At 40.4% G+C, this 15,175-nt stretch overlaps 1 protein-coding gene across 1 annotated transcript; it reads right to left on the minus strand.

The window, feature by feature from the left end:
• Positions 1-10,271: 10,271 nt before the first annotated feature.
• Positions 10,272-14,723, minus strand: LOC117303851 (mitotic spindle assembly checkpoint protein MAD2A-like). Its single transcript, XM_033788242.1, is given in 5 exon segments — positions 10,272-11,364; positions 12,251-12,354; positions 12,798-12,918; positions 13,350-13,496; positions 14,606-14,723. Coding segments are annotated over 5 exon segments (660 nt in total). The 3' UTR covers positions 10,272-11,194.
• Positions 14,724-15,175: the final 452 nt, after the last annotated feature.

Here is a 15,175-nt window from a genome sequence, read left to right on the forward strand (position 1 = left end):
TATACTGAGTACTTTCCCAAGTCCTGTGAATAAAGTACCACGTGCATGTTACTCGGGTGGGATTCGAACCCACGACCCTTGCAGTTCTTGAGCAGCGTCTTACCAACTAGACTACCGAGGTTGCCCGCTAGCTAGCAAACTTTTAACACATGAGTTTTGTTTTTACCCGACCAGATTTTTGGGGAAATGACTTGTCCACCTTTGGCAGGTTCTCTATCCATAATAAGAGTGTAGCGACATAAAAAGGTCTCATGATGTCAATCGTAGGGTTCAGAATATTTTGAAAAATCGAAATCTTTGAATTATTTTTGTGAGCATTTCGCTTAAAGAAATAAGTGAACGTTTACAAAAAGGTATCAAAATGTATCACTCCGTAGCCTTTGAAATAATGTTTGGCCTAGTGAGATAACCCCCCCCCCCCCCCCCCCCCCATCCCAATCGCGGTTAGTTTTTTATGAATATTGAATGACAAAACTTTGTGGTGTAGCCTTTGGGGGGTAATTCGGGAGGTCACGATCCTACGGTTCGAAAAATCAAACGACTTGACTCGCGATGGCCCCTAGGCTTGTTTAAAACAACATACACGTCACAAATCCATTGAACCCATGTATTCTTAAAAGAAGAAAAGAAAAAAAATGCGTATTCTTTTCCACTTTGTATTCATCACGTACGGCACATGCAACCTATCAAAACCAACCGTGTCGTTGGTATTTAGTGCAGTCATCTCTGACTGCCATTAATCAGATTTAATATCATATGGTAGTATGGGATCAAACCTGCCGAGGGTCTGAGAGCTCAACGATCCATAGTCTTGGTTCAGGACTCTCCTGGATTTGTAACAAGAAAGCGCGCTATCACCCCCAACATAGCGGTTCGTGGTTGATAGCGCGTTGGGGGTGATAGCGCGCCCTGTTGTGACAAATCCAGGAGAGTCGATAGCGGTTCTCGGGTGATAGCGGTTCGTGGTTGATAGCGCGTTGGGATGGGGGTGATAGCGCGCCCTGTTGTGACAAATCCAGGAGAGTCTTGAACCAAGACTAAACGATCCACCGTGGCCATCGAGGGTGTTGCGGCCGGTCCTCCCCGTGTCCGCGGAGTCTTTGTCCCAGTGATAGTACCACTTTCCTTGGCCGCGAACTTTCTCACGGCCGGGGTTGTCGAATCCTCCCGTGTTTCTTCCTTGCTCCGCTGCACGGCTCAATTGCAATCTTAAGATCAAAACCCCGGCCACGTGTCTATTAGCTCCGAGCCAAAAATTGTTTGTATATTATTATTGAGATTTGTAAGGAGGTTTGGAACCAACATGATTTGTCTAGATCATACTTTTGGTACCGGTGTGGCGGTTTCAACTTTCCGCTGTGTTCAGTTTTCCGAATGACCAAATACGGTAGCATTACGTCATGCGATGCCTGCGCACAGCAAGCGAAAGTAGTCCATGTTTAGTGCCGTATTGAGTCATCCGTTACCCTCCGGTAGCTGTCATGGCGGCATCCACGAGTCGAGTACAACTAGCGGCAAACGCGTGGATCGTATGATTTTTTTTTTATGCAAGCAGAGTGTGTGACCTGCCTAAAGTTGTACCCATGAATACATGTAAAGATGGGGCAAGAGATTATGTGACTACACAGAAAAGAATCGTAATATAAACAATTTGGGGTCACTGCTGAGAGAACTACAGTACTCGCCAGGGTACTCGCGGCGGTATCTGACAGGTCACCCGGAAAACTGAACACGCCGGAAAGCTAAAACCGTTCGAACAACATGTTGATATGTCCGACTACGTCACCCGGAAAACTGAACACGGCGGATAACTGAAACCGCCACACCAGGACAGCCCTTATCCGGGGGGGGGGGGGGGGGGGTTCCAGCATGACTGTTTACCACATGAAAGTTCACCTGGGTGTGTAGGCAGAGAATTCCCTTGGAAACCAACGACCGGGTCGCAAGTGACGCCTTTTTTTTTTTTTTTTTCCATGAAAGCTCAACATAGAAGCACAACTTGTGATGTTTGGTGACGCTAGGTACATGGACCACTCACACCACTGCGGGGTGAGCTTTTTCTTTACTCCTTTTATAGTCTCCTGGAAATTGTTCATGGTTGATTGGTAATCTCAATGATAGTCAGCTTTTCTGACAGGATTAATTTCTCTCTGTCTGAATCACAAGGCGATTTTGACTGAGTGCAATCTCGTGTGTTCTCGCCAAGCCTTAATTGGTCCTCGAGCTCATGATAAAGATACAAACATGCAGGATGAGGACTCTTGGTCCACCACGGTGAGGTTTTTTTTCCTTCAATTTTTTGAAGGATTGTGCTATTACAATTAGCGCGATAGAAGGCGAGCAATGATTTTTTTTTTCTTTCGGTTTTAGGCCTCAAAAATTGTGTTGCCTGTCCAAGGTAGGTTCGGCATGCCTTTTTTTTCTAGATGGATATTGTACGTGGGAATAAAGTCTATGATGTTAAAGTATAAATCAAACACATAACTTTCAAATGTTGTTTTTGAATGTTTTTTAATGTAATTAATTTAAAAAAATTATTCTATAATTAACACCTGTTCATGACAATTAACATGTCAGAATCACAAGTTAGGAGTGTACATGTATAACACTATGATTGGTATATTGCTTCAGTAAGGGAAACTGACTGGGTAACTTTTATGTTCGGTTCAATATAAAGCTTCTTCCTATAGGCTGTTCCAACACTTTCCAAATATTTTTAATGACAATTTTTGAACTTTCAGTTGTAACGCAAATGACGGTCGGTCGGATGAACACAGACGGGTTTTTTTTGTGGGGGGGGGGGCAACGTTTGGACGTGGTAGCGGGCGAACCTCGACTGAGTCGCTCGGGGCGATGACCGCCTCGTCGCTTGCTTACCATACCGTGACATTGACCAGTATAAGCCCGTACACATCAGGCCTCATCGTCACCGTCTTGTCCCGGGCCGACGGGAACCGCAACAAAATAAACGACTCTATAATATAATTAATTGCCCGATATTGCATTTCATTTTTTCTTTGCTGTTCATTCTACTGGCAAATTGATTCCATTACGCTGCAATTTGCATTTGGAAATGAGAATTAAATCAGAAGCTGATGAGTGGGCTATTAGTTTGTGATCTCAATACTACGGCGCTTTTAAGCCTGCCATATCTCATCGGTCATTCTAGTTCAACCTCTCCGGGTGTCCTTGCCTTTTTCCTGCTCGATTTCAACCTGATTTCACAAAGAGCTAAGATTGATCTTACACTGCAAATCACCCTTAATTGCTAAGCAAAGTGTGATTTCACACAATAGTAACCACATACTGACAACCCATCTTAATAGATGAATCTCGGTTGTGAAATCGGCCCCTGGAGGTCTTTGTATATCGAAAACTAAACCCGGACAACTTTTTTTCTTGAGAGGCACTGGACACTAATGGTAACTACTAAAAATAAGTGTTATCGTACTTGCGTTGAAGTAAAATAGGCCAGACATACCAGTCCCAAATTGTACTTTGGCTGAGTGGTAACCGTATTCCGGTATTAAGCAAAAGGACTCAGCTGTTTTTTTAGCAGCTCTATTTGGGCCCATAATTGGTTTTAACCAAAATGTGTTAAACATTGAGGCAGACATGTGCCCATTACAAACACTGGGGTTGGGGACTCGGGAAAGTTTTACCATGACTACGATTACCATCGGCTACAGAAATTAGTATTGAATTCACATTTATTATACATCGTTGTCATGGAAATGACTAAAGTATAGAAAGCACTGTTGCATAATAAGCTCACGTTTTTGGTTTACATAATGCGAAATGTTTTCAATGTTTAATGTGTGTTGTGCTCAAGATATCACAAGGAACATACAGCGACCACCAGGGGTGTGCCGGTGGGGGTGGGGGGGGGGGTACAGTTCGCCCCCTCCAGCCGATGGACTTTTAATGACATTTCTCTTTTTGGCACCGACCGGTTGTGTTTCATCCTACATGCCTCGCTGCCTAACAATGAGGATACTTCCCCTATCCCCACAGGGCATAGATTTTCGAAGGTTGCCAGCTGAGAACTCTCTGACCCCTGTTCTGAATGGAGCATTGAAAGGGGGAAAAACATAATGTATTAATAAATGTAATTGTAAAAAAAACGGCATTGGTGCGATTTCTTTGTCAAACTATCTGGGGGTAGTTTTCAGACAACGACCGATACAGAATGCGATGGATTGACAATTAGATATGCCTTTTTTAGAATCGTTCTTTGCTTGATGCGTTACGGTTCTTGAGAGCTTGTCTTGCCATTTTAGTGTACTGCCGCGGAGTGGATTCCGACATTCGGGAGCCTATTTTCGGCCTGAAAAAAAACTTTCGCTTAAAAGTAGATCGAGGGACTTGTCATTCTCACTGCTGCGGATTGGGTTCTTATGGGTCTCAACGTTTCGACTATAGCCTGCTTTGGACATCGTTAGTATTTTCACTTAACAGTTTTTCAATAAACACATCTTAAGGGTCAGTTAAGAAAAAAATCACTGTGACAGATTAAATTACAATCAAAAGGTTAAGCCGACAATGGTTTATTATTTGTTTACTGATGCATTTAAGATAAGTATAGTCATAGTTGAGTGCTCTTGTGAACCATCCAAATGGAACTGCATCAGTAAATTAAAATTGTAATTTTCAGTGACGTTTTAATAACTTCATACGTCTCATTTTGACGGACCTGTTGCTCTGGGACTGCCGTCGTTTACGTGATTAGTGAACCATCAACCAAACCAAGAGATGGTCCCATATGTCTGCTCCACGCTCTAGTTATCAGTGGTGATGCTACAGCGGTTTCATCATTGGTCTGTTGGCTGCATTGGTTTTATCGTCATGGATTGAAGCGTTTATTTGCAATGATGGTGATTGAAACTCTGGGAAGAAATTATTTTTTGGAATTCATGGGTCGGAGATTTTTTTTGAAGAGGAATTGCTCTCAATTTCTAGATATTGTGAAGGTCGCCTACGTAGTTATCTCATTGGTTACATCGCGGGCAACAATAATGTCAAAGACCAGTGTCCGCACTTTGTGTGGCTATCATCTCCAAATTTTTAACTATGTAACTGGCAGCGAATTGAATAGAATTTTAATAAACCATTGAATAAATAAATAAGACATTACTTATTTGTTCTTTCTTTTCCTTTTCACTGAACAGTGAGTCTTTTTCGATAGATAGATTCTGCTATAGTCTATTGAAAAATCAGGCCATTCTATCTTTGCAACTAAATTACTTAAACAATATTCTGACGCATGATAGTGACAAAATGGAGTGAGATGTTCACAACTTTTTAGGGGGCTTGTGAATGCCCCACTGCGGGGAAAATTGGAAATGGAGTACAGCTTTATAAATCACCAGCCCGTGAAGATATCTGAATCTGCGTTTGCGGTATTCCTCCAGCATTTGTGATTTTAGAAATTAATTAGCTTGTGGTTTTGCGGTTTCTGCGTGATAAACTGTTGAGTAACAACCATGCACCAACAGGGTGTCTTAAAGCCATTACTTTTGGTACAGAGAAAGAAAAAAAAAGTTCACAGATTTACAAATAATTTACAGGGTTTACAGAAGGTAATGGTGAAAGACTTCTTTTGAAATATTATTCCATGAAATGCTTTACTTTTTGAGAAAACATTAAAACAATATCAATTCTCGATATCGAGAATTACAGATTTATTTTAAACATGTTATGACACGGCGAAACGTGCGGAAACAAGGCTGGGTTTTCCCGTTATTTTTCTCCCGACTCCGATGACCGATTGAGCCTAAATTTTCACAGGTTTGTTATTTTATATATAAGTTGTGATACACGAAGTGTGGGCCTTGGACAATACTGTTTGCCGAAAGTGTCCAATGGCTTTAAATTTGATAAATGCAGCAAACTCGGAAAATGTGAGCTTTTGTGCGGGCATAAAATGTACGTTCAATATTGTGACGGTTGCTGTATTCAGGGAGGATTTGTTTGTTATGAGTATGGCTTCTTTGATACTGCATGCTGGTACCATAGAGTAAGCTGGTACCATCTCTGTAATACTATTTAATAATGTCTATAATGTTTTGTCAAGTCTCTGCTCAAGACCTGGATAATGATTTTTTTAATTATCTTCATGGATTTGGTTTGGGTTTGTGTAAGTCAGTTTTGCTTGAATGGTACAAAGTTGTATTGCACAACATTGCGACGTTTTTGCTGTCAGAAATTGCACCACACTCCGAAATCTGGATGCGAGGTCCACTCGTAGACAAGTCCGAGTCGCTCAACCGCACAGTGCAAATAACGCAAACAAACGTAAGAGGTCGATTAGTTGAGTTCGTGACTTAGAGTATTCCTGTTGTACATGTATTTCACCAATTGATTCTGGCTTTTATCTGCCGTATTCAATACTATTTGAAACGCTGATAATTGTGTAGTCTTGGTGCAAGACGTTTCTCGTTTCCTTTTCACGCACACCGCGGCCAATTCACCGACAGCGCGCGCGCCGACTCACCTGACTTTAGTTGAGTGGACTATAAGTCAGGTGAGTCGGTGCGCGCGCTGTCGGTGAATTGGCCGCGGTGTGCGTGAAAAGGAAACGAGAAACGTCTTGCACAAAGACTAATAATTGTGCTGTGTGCTCTATGCACAACCAAAATCTGCACAAAGACTGAACGAGTCTAATAGACACGATCTTGCTTGGTAGTTGCTGCGGTAACGAGTCTACCTAATTTCCGCTAAAGCAATTACGTCATACACTATATTAGTCTTGTGCTATTTATAACGCTGCACTTGTTTCCACTGGTGTCCTATGGATCTCTAAAACTCATTGTAAACATGCACAAAGGCAGTGTACCAGCTAGTGGAACGTAATTACAAAATGTGTATAAATACGTGGTGCAATGTGTAAAGCGTCATCGACAGCATTTCGGAGTGCCATCGGTCCACACCAGTTTTCCGCCGTTTTTGCGGCTTTCATGCCAAAATGACGGATTGGAAGGGTGTGTTGTCGTGGATGGAAATAGAACTTCCTTGTGAACAACGCTTACTTCGTAACCCTCTGTAGTTTCTACTGCAGGGACAAACCACCGGCTCCGGGAATGGAACTACCGGCAGCGGCCTCGCAGTCACCGGTCACCCGGTGCTTGAGGTTCGGTAGGGCCGCCTCCTGGGGCCACCATGGTTGCGTCTTTCTGACCGGGGAGTTGTTTAGATTCCTCGGCAGGGACGACGATTGTGGTGGCCCTTTGGAACTATCATCTTGAACATCACACTGCTGCTTACTTTATGTTTCCTTCCTCCTCCTTGCTTTATACTTCAAGAAACTATAACGGCTCCCCTTGCTTTAGAATATATATTGTCCCTTGTGATTCACTGATTGTGGTAATTTGACTTTGTTGAGGTAAATCATGGAGGTATTGGTGGGTAAACCTTTACACAACTTTACCCCTTGCTCCATGGTTGATCAACTATTGGCCTTTAATCATTTTGATAAACACTTACATTCATGGGTTTTTTTTCTTGTGAGAAATTACACAGACATTCCCTTATACATGATAAAGCCCGGTTCATACTTCCTGTGAATTCGAAGCGAATGTTGTCGTCACAAATTCGCAACGAATAATTCACAGCAGTTCAACTCTGTTCGACTCGCTTGCGAATATCGCTGCGAAAGGAGGGTTGTGACGTCAAATTCAATTCGCATGAAGTATGAACCAGGCTTTAGTGGGCATCATTGCATGTATCTTTCACACATATAAATGTGTGTATAGAACTAATAGTGGTTTGAAAAAATAAGATTTTTTTGGGTCAACAACCAAGACTGAATGGGCCAAGACAAAATGAGAACTACTTCTAAAAGTCAGCAAGCTAAATGAACAAAACAACCATGGTAAAACATGTGCACATCACAATCATACTTAACAAATAACGATTTTTATTTATTTATTTCAATCGCTTAATGCTAGCTGCAACCTGCAATAGGATCTATGTACAATGTATACAACATTTTCAAATAAAGAAACGATGCAAATAAAAGTGAAATTATTGTTTTAAGTAATGAAACCAAGGATGCCTTGTATGTGAACTTAATCACTGTTTGTAGCTTGCAAGCCTGAGTAACCTGTATTCAAATAGGGGTGCTCGCTAATGCTATTCGAACCAGACACACTGGGTGTCAACACCTGCTCTTCCGCCATAAGTGTTCTGGGTTATTTTACGTGCAGTACCAAAACCTATTCTAGAACATCATGGGACATACACTGTCCCACCTGACTTATGTGAAGTATCTTGTGCAAGGACACAATAGCCATGACCAGGACTGAAACCCACTATTTGCTGACTAGAAACAAGATTTTGAGTTCGGTGCCCTTGACTACTCGGCCAGGATACAACACATTTTTTACAAAATTTAGTTATAAATACATGTTGATGCATGAATAGAATCCAAACAACACTCTCCAACCATTGCAAGAATACGTCTCCTTCTCACAACCAAAGATAAATGCCTTTCTATAGAACCTTACATACTACATCAACTACATGTAAATGTATTTTGATTGTTAAAGCCATTGGACCCTTTCGGTAAACAGTGTTGTCCAAGTCCCACACTGCATGTATCACAACTTGGATATAAAACAACAAACCTGTGAAAATTTAGGCCCAATCGGTCATCGGAGTTGGGAGAAAACAACGGAAAAACCCACCCTTGTTTTTGCGCTTTTCGCCGTGTCATGACATGTGTTTAAAATAAATCCATAATTCTCGTTAACGACAATTTATATTGTTTTGCTGTTTTCTCAAAAAGTAAAGCATTTCATGGAACAATATTTCAAGAGAAGTCTTTCACCATGCCTTCTGTAAACCCTGTAAGTTATTTGTAAATCTGTGAACTTTTATTTTTTTTCTGAACCGAAAGGGTCCAATGGCTTTAAGGAAAATTACATCAACCTGTGTACAATTGTGCATCTGTGACTACTTTAGAAATTGAGAGCAACTTTGTGACGATTTCAAGCTGTCTGACGGATCTTCTTTTATAAAAACTTTCATTACTCGCGTGTGCAATGATGGTCGACTGACCGTCACTTAGCGATACAAAATTGCATTTTTCTTTAAAACCAAATGTCACCTGGTAAACGATTTCCCTGGCTACTTGGGAATAATACTTATGTTGTCCTTACTTGGAAATGCTTTAATCAATGTATGTAAGTGATGTAATCTACCTTCAACCTGACGTCTTAAAAATTCTTTAAAATAGCATAAAGTAAATAAAGTAGTAGGCTTTGAAGTACGGCATCCACAGCAATAACCGTGGTGCCCTGTGCTTTTGCTGTAGTGCCCCGTGCTTTTGCTGTGGTGCCCTGTGCTTTTTTGTTGGATAGTGCCCTGTGCTTTTGCTGTAGTGCCTTATATAAAAGCAATCCCAAATCAGTGCCTTGTTTAATAGGCACTGTTGGTGAAACTTTAAACGGCATCCACAGCAGTAATCGTGGTGCCCTGTGCTGTGCCCAGTACAAGGTTCCTGTACAAATTTACATTTTCCTCATACGTAGAGGTGCCCCTAAAGGCCTGAAAGAGTGCGTGCCCGTTATATAAAAGCAATCCCAAATCGGTGCCTTGTTTAATAGGCACTGTTGGTGAAACTTTAAACACTGTCAAAATTTTGAATATACAAATGCTGATGAAAAAAGTCAAGCTAAAAAAAGCAGGAAGCAAGACTGGCATTATGTTGAATAATAAGCTGCAAATTAAAACACTTTGATGCTGATATAGATGTACATGTAGGCATGGCATTACACAGAGACCAACACCTCTAATGCCCCTGGCCTTGGTGCCCTTAAAAAGTTTCCCAAATTCCCATAGACTTGAAGATTTTCCAATGGAAGTCCCCCCCCCCCCCCCCAAGAACAGAATTTCCAGCATGTACATGTACAGTGCATAGTTATGTAGTGTGACACTTGACTAGTTTTACATTGGTATTAACAGCATATGACATTGCGCAGATTTAATTAAGGAACAGTTCACGTTGACTTGGATCAGTTGAGTTGGTCTTTGAAAAGCGTTTTTTTAACCGTATGTTATAAAATGCATATGATTAGAAAGATGTTTTAAAAGTAGAATCTAATGATCCACACAAACACAGTCGGCCATTTATGGGAGTCAAATTTTTGACTCGCATAAATGGCGACCCTGTTAGTTCGCAAAGTAAAAGGAAAACCATGCAATTTCGAGGCAAATGTGTGTGGATCATTTTATACTACTTTTAACACATCTTTCTAACCATAAGTATTTTATAACAAACGTTTACAAACACTTTTCAAAGACCAACTCGACCGATCCAAGGCAACATGTTCCTTTAATACTCTAAGTGTTCGTGTCATCATGATCAAAGTAGGCCTGTGGGTGACATAGCTCTCACCCACTTACTGCAGGCGATTGCCCTCCCTTCACATCAAATCTATGGAGAGCATACGGGCCAAGAGTCGCATTCACTATTTCATGTAACAGCCACAGACGTGCTTTGATCATGACGACACAGCCCCTATAATTAATACTAACTTGGCTTTTTTACGTATTTGGAAGTACAATCTCCTGGGTTTGATTTCACTCAAATTTGAGATTGATCTTACACTGTTGCCAAGGTGATCTACATTGTTACATCATATTTTACTGATCACCCAAACTCTTATGACCAACCTTAAAAATTTGTGACACCGAGCCCAGATACTACAAAATAGTATATGTACATGTATTTACATTTGTTTACCTTGGAACTAAATAGGGCATTGACTTTTTCTATAATGACCCCAATCACCTTTTAGGCACTAGACACCTTATTGTCAAAGAACAGTATTCTCACTTGAAATTGGGCCCTATGTGGATTTAATGAGACTCTAAGAACAATCTTAAGCCCAGTTGCCAGTTCATACTTCTTGCGAATGCGATGCCACAAGGCTGTTTTCGCAGGGAGTGTTTCCCAGGAGTTCAGCACAGGGCAACTGATACAAATTATTTGCTGCGAATTTGTGACGCCAAAATTTGTATCGCATTCGCAGGAAGTACAAACTGGGCTTAAGTCTGCTGCCACCTAGCGTCCCAAAAGTCCCCCATTGCATGAGAACCAGTGCCATGAAATTAGGCCTTGCATGTATTTAATAAGACTCTAAGAACAGTTTTGTGAAACAAATGTTTTGGTGCTCCCCTCTTAAAGTCCATTTTATATGTCGTCAACCCTGTACGACACTGCACCCTCTACCTTGTGAATGGAGGTCGTGAACGATCTTAACTTCACTTCCTGTGAGTTGGCAACGAGTGATGGTCCAGATTCCTCCCACTGTTCCGGCATGGACAGATTTTTGTCGGTGTAGATCAGGATGTTGAATGTACCTAGTTTTGGTCAGAGGTTAAAGGTGAAAGGTTAATTAAGTGGAAGGATTTTTAACCATGAATTTGATAGAGGGAATATTAAACTTTTGATAGTTCTATTTATGACTTTTAAATACTGCTAATGATCTGCAGAAACCCTGTCAATTGAATGGCGGTATAGTTAATTTGATTTTAGACTATTAATTTTTGTTTTAACCCATATACAGCGTTGTGTGTTGGCACTGTATACTCAGTACTTGCCCAAGTTCTGTGACAAAAATCACAGGCATGTTACTCGGGTGGGATTCGAACCCACGACCTTTGCAATTCTAGAGCAGTGTCATACTAACTAGACCACCGGTCGTGGGTTCAAATCCCACCCGATTAGTATGCCTGTGATTTTTTTCACAGAACTCGGGTAAGTACTGAGTATACAGTGCTAACACACATCGGTGTATATGGGTAAAAAGCAAAATTAATATTCTTGATTTTAGACGTTGGACATTTACGTAGATTTGTAGAGTGAATGTCTACATTTTACACCAATATTGGACATTGGACATTGAAATAGGTTTGTGCAGTGAATGTCTACCTTGTACATCAATATTGGACACTGTACAAACCTACGTGTGACTGTCCAATGTCCAATATCAAACTATCTTTACTGTCATGTAATTTGACCATTTCTCTGGAATAGTTGCAGCTTAAAGACACTGGACACTAATGGTAATTGTCAAAGATCAGTCTTCTCACTTGGTGTATCTCAACATGCATAAAATAACAAACAAATGTTCACAGGTTTGTTATTTTGTGCATATGTTGAGATACACCAAGTGAGAGGACTGGTCTTTGACAATTACCAATAGTATCCAGTGTCTTTAAGGAATGAACGTTTTTTTTTACTTACATGGATTAGCTAGAAGAGGAAGAAAAGTGACTGTTGCTGTAATTTGAGTCATCACTGCTCGGATACCTGCATTAATATCCTTGTCTGTCTTTTCTCTTGGTTGACTGAACACAGCAAATAAAAAATTATCAAATTTAAATAATGGTGTTTTTTTGCCACAACTTGAAAGCTAAGATTTTCTGTGTGCTGTTTTGTGTTGCATGTGAAAACATTGGGTCTGATTGAAAAGGCCAGCCGGTAAGAAAAAGGCTTGCTAATTGAACTGAAGGGTTTTTCCCAGGATAATTCAAAACAACTTTTTGAATTTTTGGCCGAAGCACGCTGAATAAAAAAAAAAAAACAAGGTCTTCGGAATGGAAAGAAAGCCTCTGCTAGGGTCGAAACACCAGGCCATTTACTATTTTGGCATTTATACCATGAGTCCTTTTGGTTGGTAAGCAGTTTGCAACAGCTAAATCAATTTTCTCATTTTAAGCTTTAAGAAAGAAATTGCTAGGGTCGAAACATAATTTATTTACTCAGTTGGCTTTTGTTTAATACGACTTGCCTTTCATCTGTCATAGTTTTGTCACACTGGATGTCGAACTGCCATCTTTCCTTTACCTCGCCAGAGTCTACTTCGGCAATTACAACTACTACTTTCTGCACAGTCTTCTTATTCAGCCAGTCTGCAAAACAACAAAGTAAACAATGCAATATGAAAATGGAGTTTTTTTTTGTAAAACATGTACAGTTACAAGTCTTAAATTATTTAAAACCATAGTCTGTGATTATCTGGGAGATTTGTTTTGGGATTGTGGGGTTATGCATTCATGTGGATCTTTGAACAGTTATTACAAGATGTCCTTCCCTGAAAAACAACAAATAGTAGGCCAACTAAAGATGACCCGCCCCTCCACCCCAGACTGAACTGGTCTGCATGTGTACATTAGCCTTTCACAAATATTTATGAATCCATTTTATCCGGCAAAGCTTTAAAAACAAACTGTTGAAATTGCTAAATGTCTTGAAGCATAGATGCATTGCACCTATGAGACAGTTTGTCATTTCAACAGTTTGCTGGCTCATGTGCGTGTCCAAATTTGCAACCCATATTTACCATTGAGTTGCCTTAATACATTATCGAGATAGTCCTGTAATGCTTTCTCTGTTGAAACTAGAAGCGTTAGGCCATACTTCTGTTTCCTTGTGAAGGTTTCTGGTGGATAGATGCCTCTCTGAAACAGCAAACTATTGATTCCGTACACTGTAAATGGAGAGAAATAAAATGAGGAATACAGACAGTGAAATATTATTTTTGCCCCGTGATGGGTATTTCCTTTAATGTTTCAGTTACTGGTCAGTGGGACCAGTTTGTTGTCAGTGGTGTAACTGGAATTCGGAAGGGGAGGTGGATAGAGAGACCCCCCTTCCACACTCAAAACCCCCCCCCCCCTTCCAAAAAAAATTAAAAAATATATAGAGTTTAATACATATGTAATTTGAATTGTTTTGTTATCAAGTTAAGTGTCAATAACATTTTGTGCGTAGAACACAGGCATTCTTCAATTGGAATTTGATAAGGTTTCCAGCATCAAGTCAAGCATTATGCATTTGTTTCTATTTTTTTATTTAGAGATGTGCAACTTTTTTAGTTGGAAAAAAATTTGTTGCGATAACGTACAACTAGAACAAAAAATGAAACGTCACTGCATAACAAAGTTTAATTAACTTTGTGTTTATCATTGGAGTTCTGTGCGATTGGCGTCTCTTGTCTTGGTCTTGTTGTGGTTGCTGATTTTTTTAGTTAAAAGTTACCTACTCCTATCTAGAAACTATAAAAGTATAATAAGGCTCACGTGGGAGCCTTTTTATAGTTTCTATTCTATGATTCAAGAAGTAAAACTAAAAGTTACCATTCCATTTTAATTAAGTTCATTTTTCGTTGGAAACAATTTACTCGAATCGAATTACTACGTACGATACGAGTCCAACCCTTGGCCCTACAGTTTAACAGTCAGTCTACACATTAAATCATGCACGACTTAACAGAAAGTGGGCCAATAAATTCAGCTGACACACACACGTGTTACAAACTGTCAATGAAGTGACTCTCTCACTCACTCACACAGTCACACTAATCTTGCTAGGCGTGACTGACACTGACACTGTGACAGTGACAATGACAATCCGTCAATGACTGAGTGAGACGACGTGTGTCAAACAAAATTAAAAGTAACAACATAAAATGGTCCATGGATGGATGGAGGTGATTGAATATTGGATTTAACTGATTATCCTAGTGAATTTATCAACATTTTCAAAATATAGTGTGACAAAGAAGGTTTTTTCTTTCAAATAAATCCAACAACTTACAAAAAAACTCAGACACCTTTTCACTGGAGCCAGACAAAGTGATAGTTTGAGCCTTCGTTGCTTGCTGTGTTGCCGCCATTTTTTCAATTTCTCTGAGCGAGTATCAGTTAGATCCCATGATGTAAAAGTTGTACGTACTGAGTATAGGACGTCTGGGTGTGCAACCTATACTTCCAGCACACATCAGTGAACGTACACGTTATCATTGGTTTCATACACGCGGGGTCGACCGAACTAGAACAAGAAATACAATCGGTGAACCAGTGCGTTTTGCGCCCTCTGTTGTTACCCAACAGGCGATACTTCGGGTTGTCGCGCTTCAGGTACCCGCGGCAGTTTTTCCTCAATATTAAAAAAGGGCACCTGCACGACGAAACTTTAAACTTTTACTGAAACTTTTTAAACTTCTACTCTTCTACTTTGGTACTCGGTGGAATCCATAATTCTGGATGTAATGCCGAGGGACTTCTTGTCCATGAGTGGTGCAGGGGTGCGAATGTACAAAGTGCAAGTAAAAAGGTCGCAATGGCAGTTTCATTTAGGCCAGCACTACTTTTTTTAATGCATGGC

The sequence above is a fragment of the Asterias rubens genome, chromosome 20 (genome assembly GCF_902459465.1).
Source record: "Asterias rubens chromosome 20, eAstRub1.3, whole genome shotgun sequence".
In the NCBI taxonomy this organism is placed as follows: domain Eukaryota; kingdom Metazoa; phylum Echinodermata; class Asteroidea; order Forcipulatida; family Asteriidae; genus Asterias; species Asterias rubens.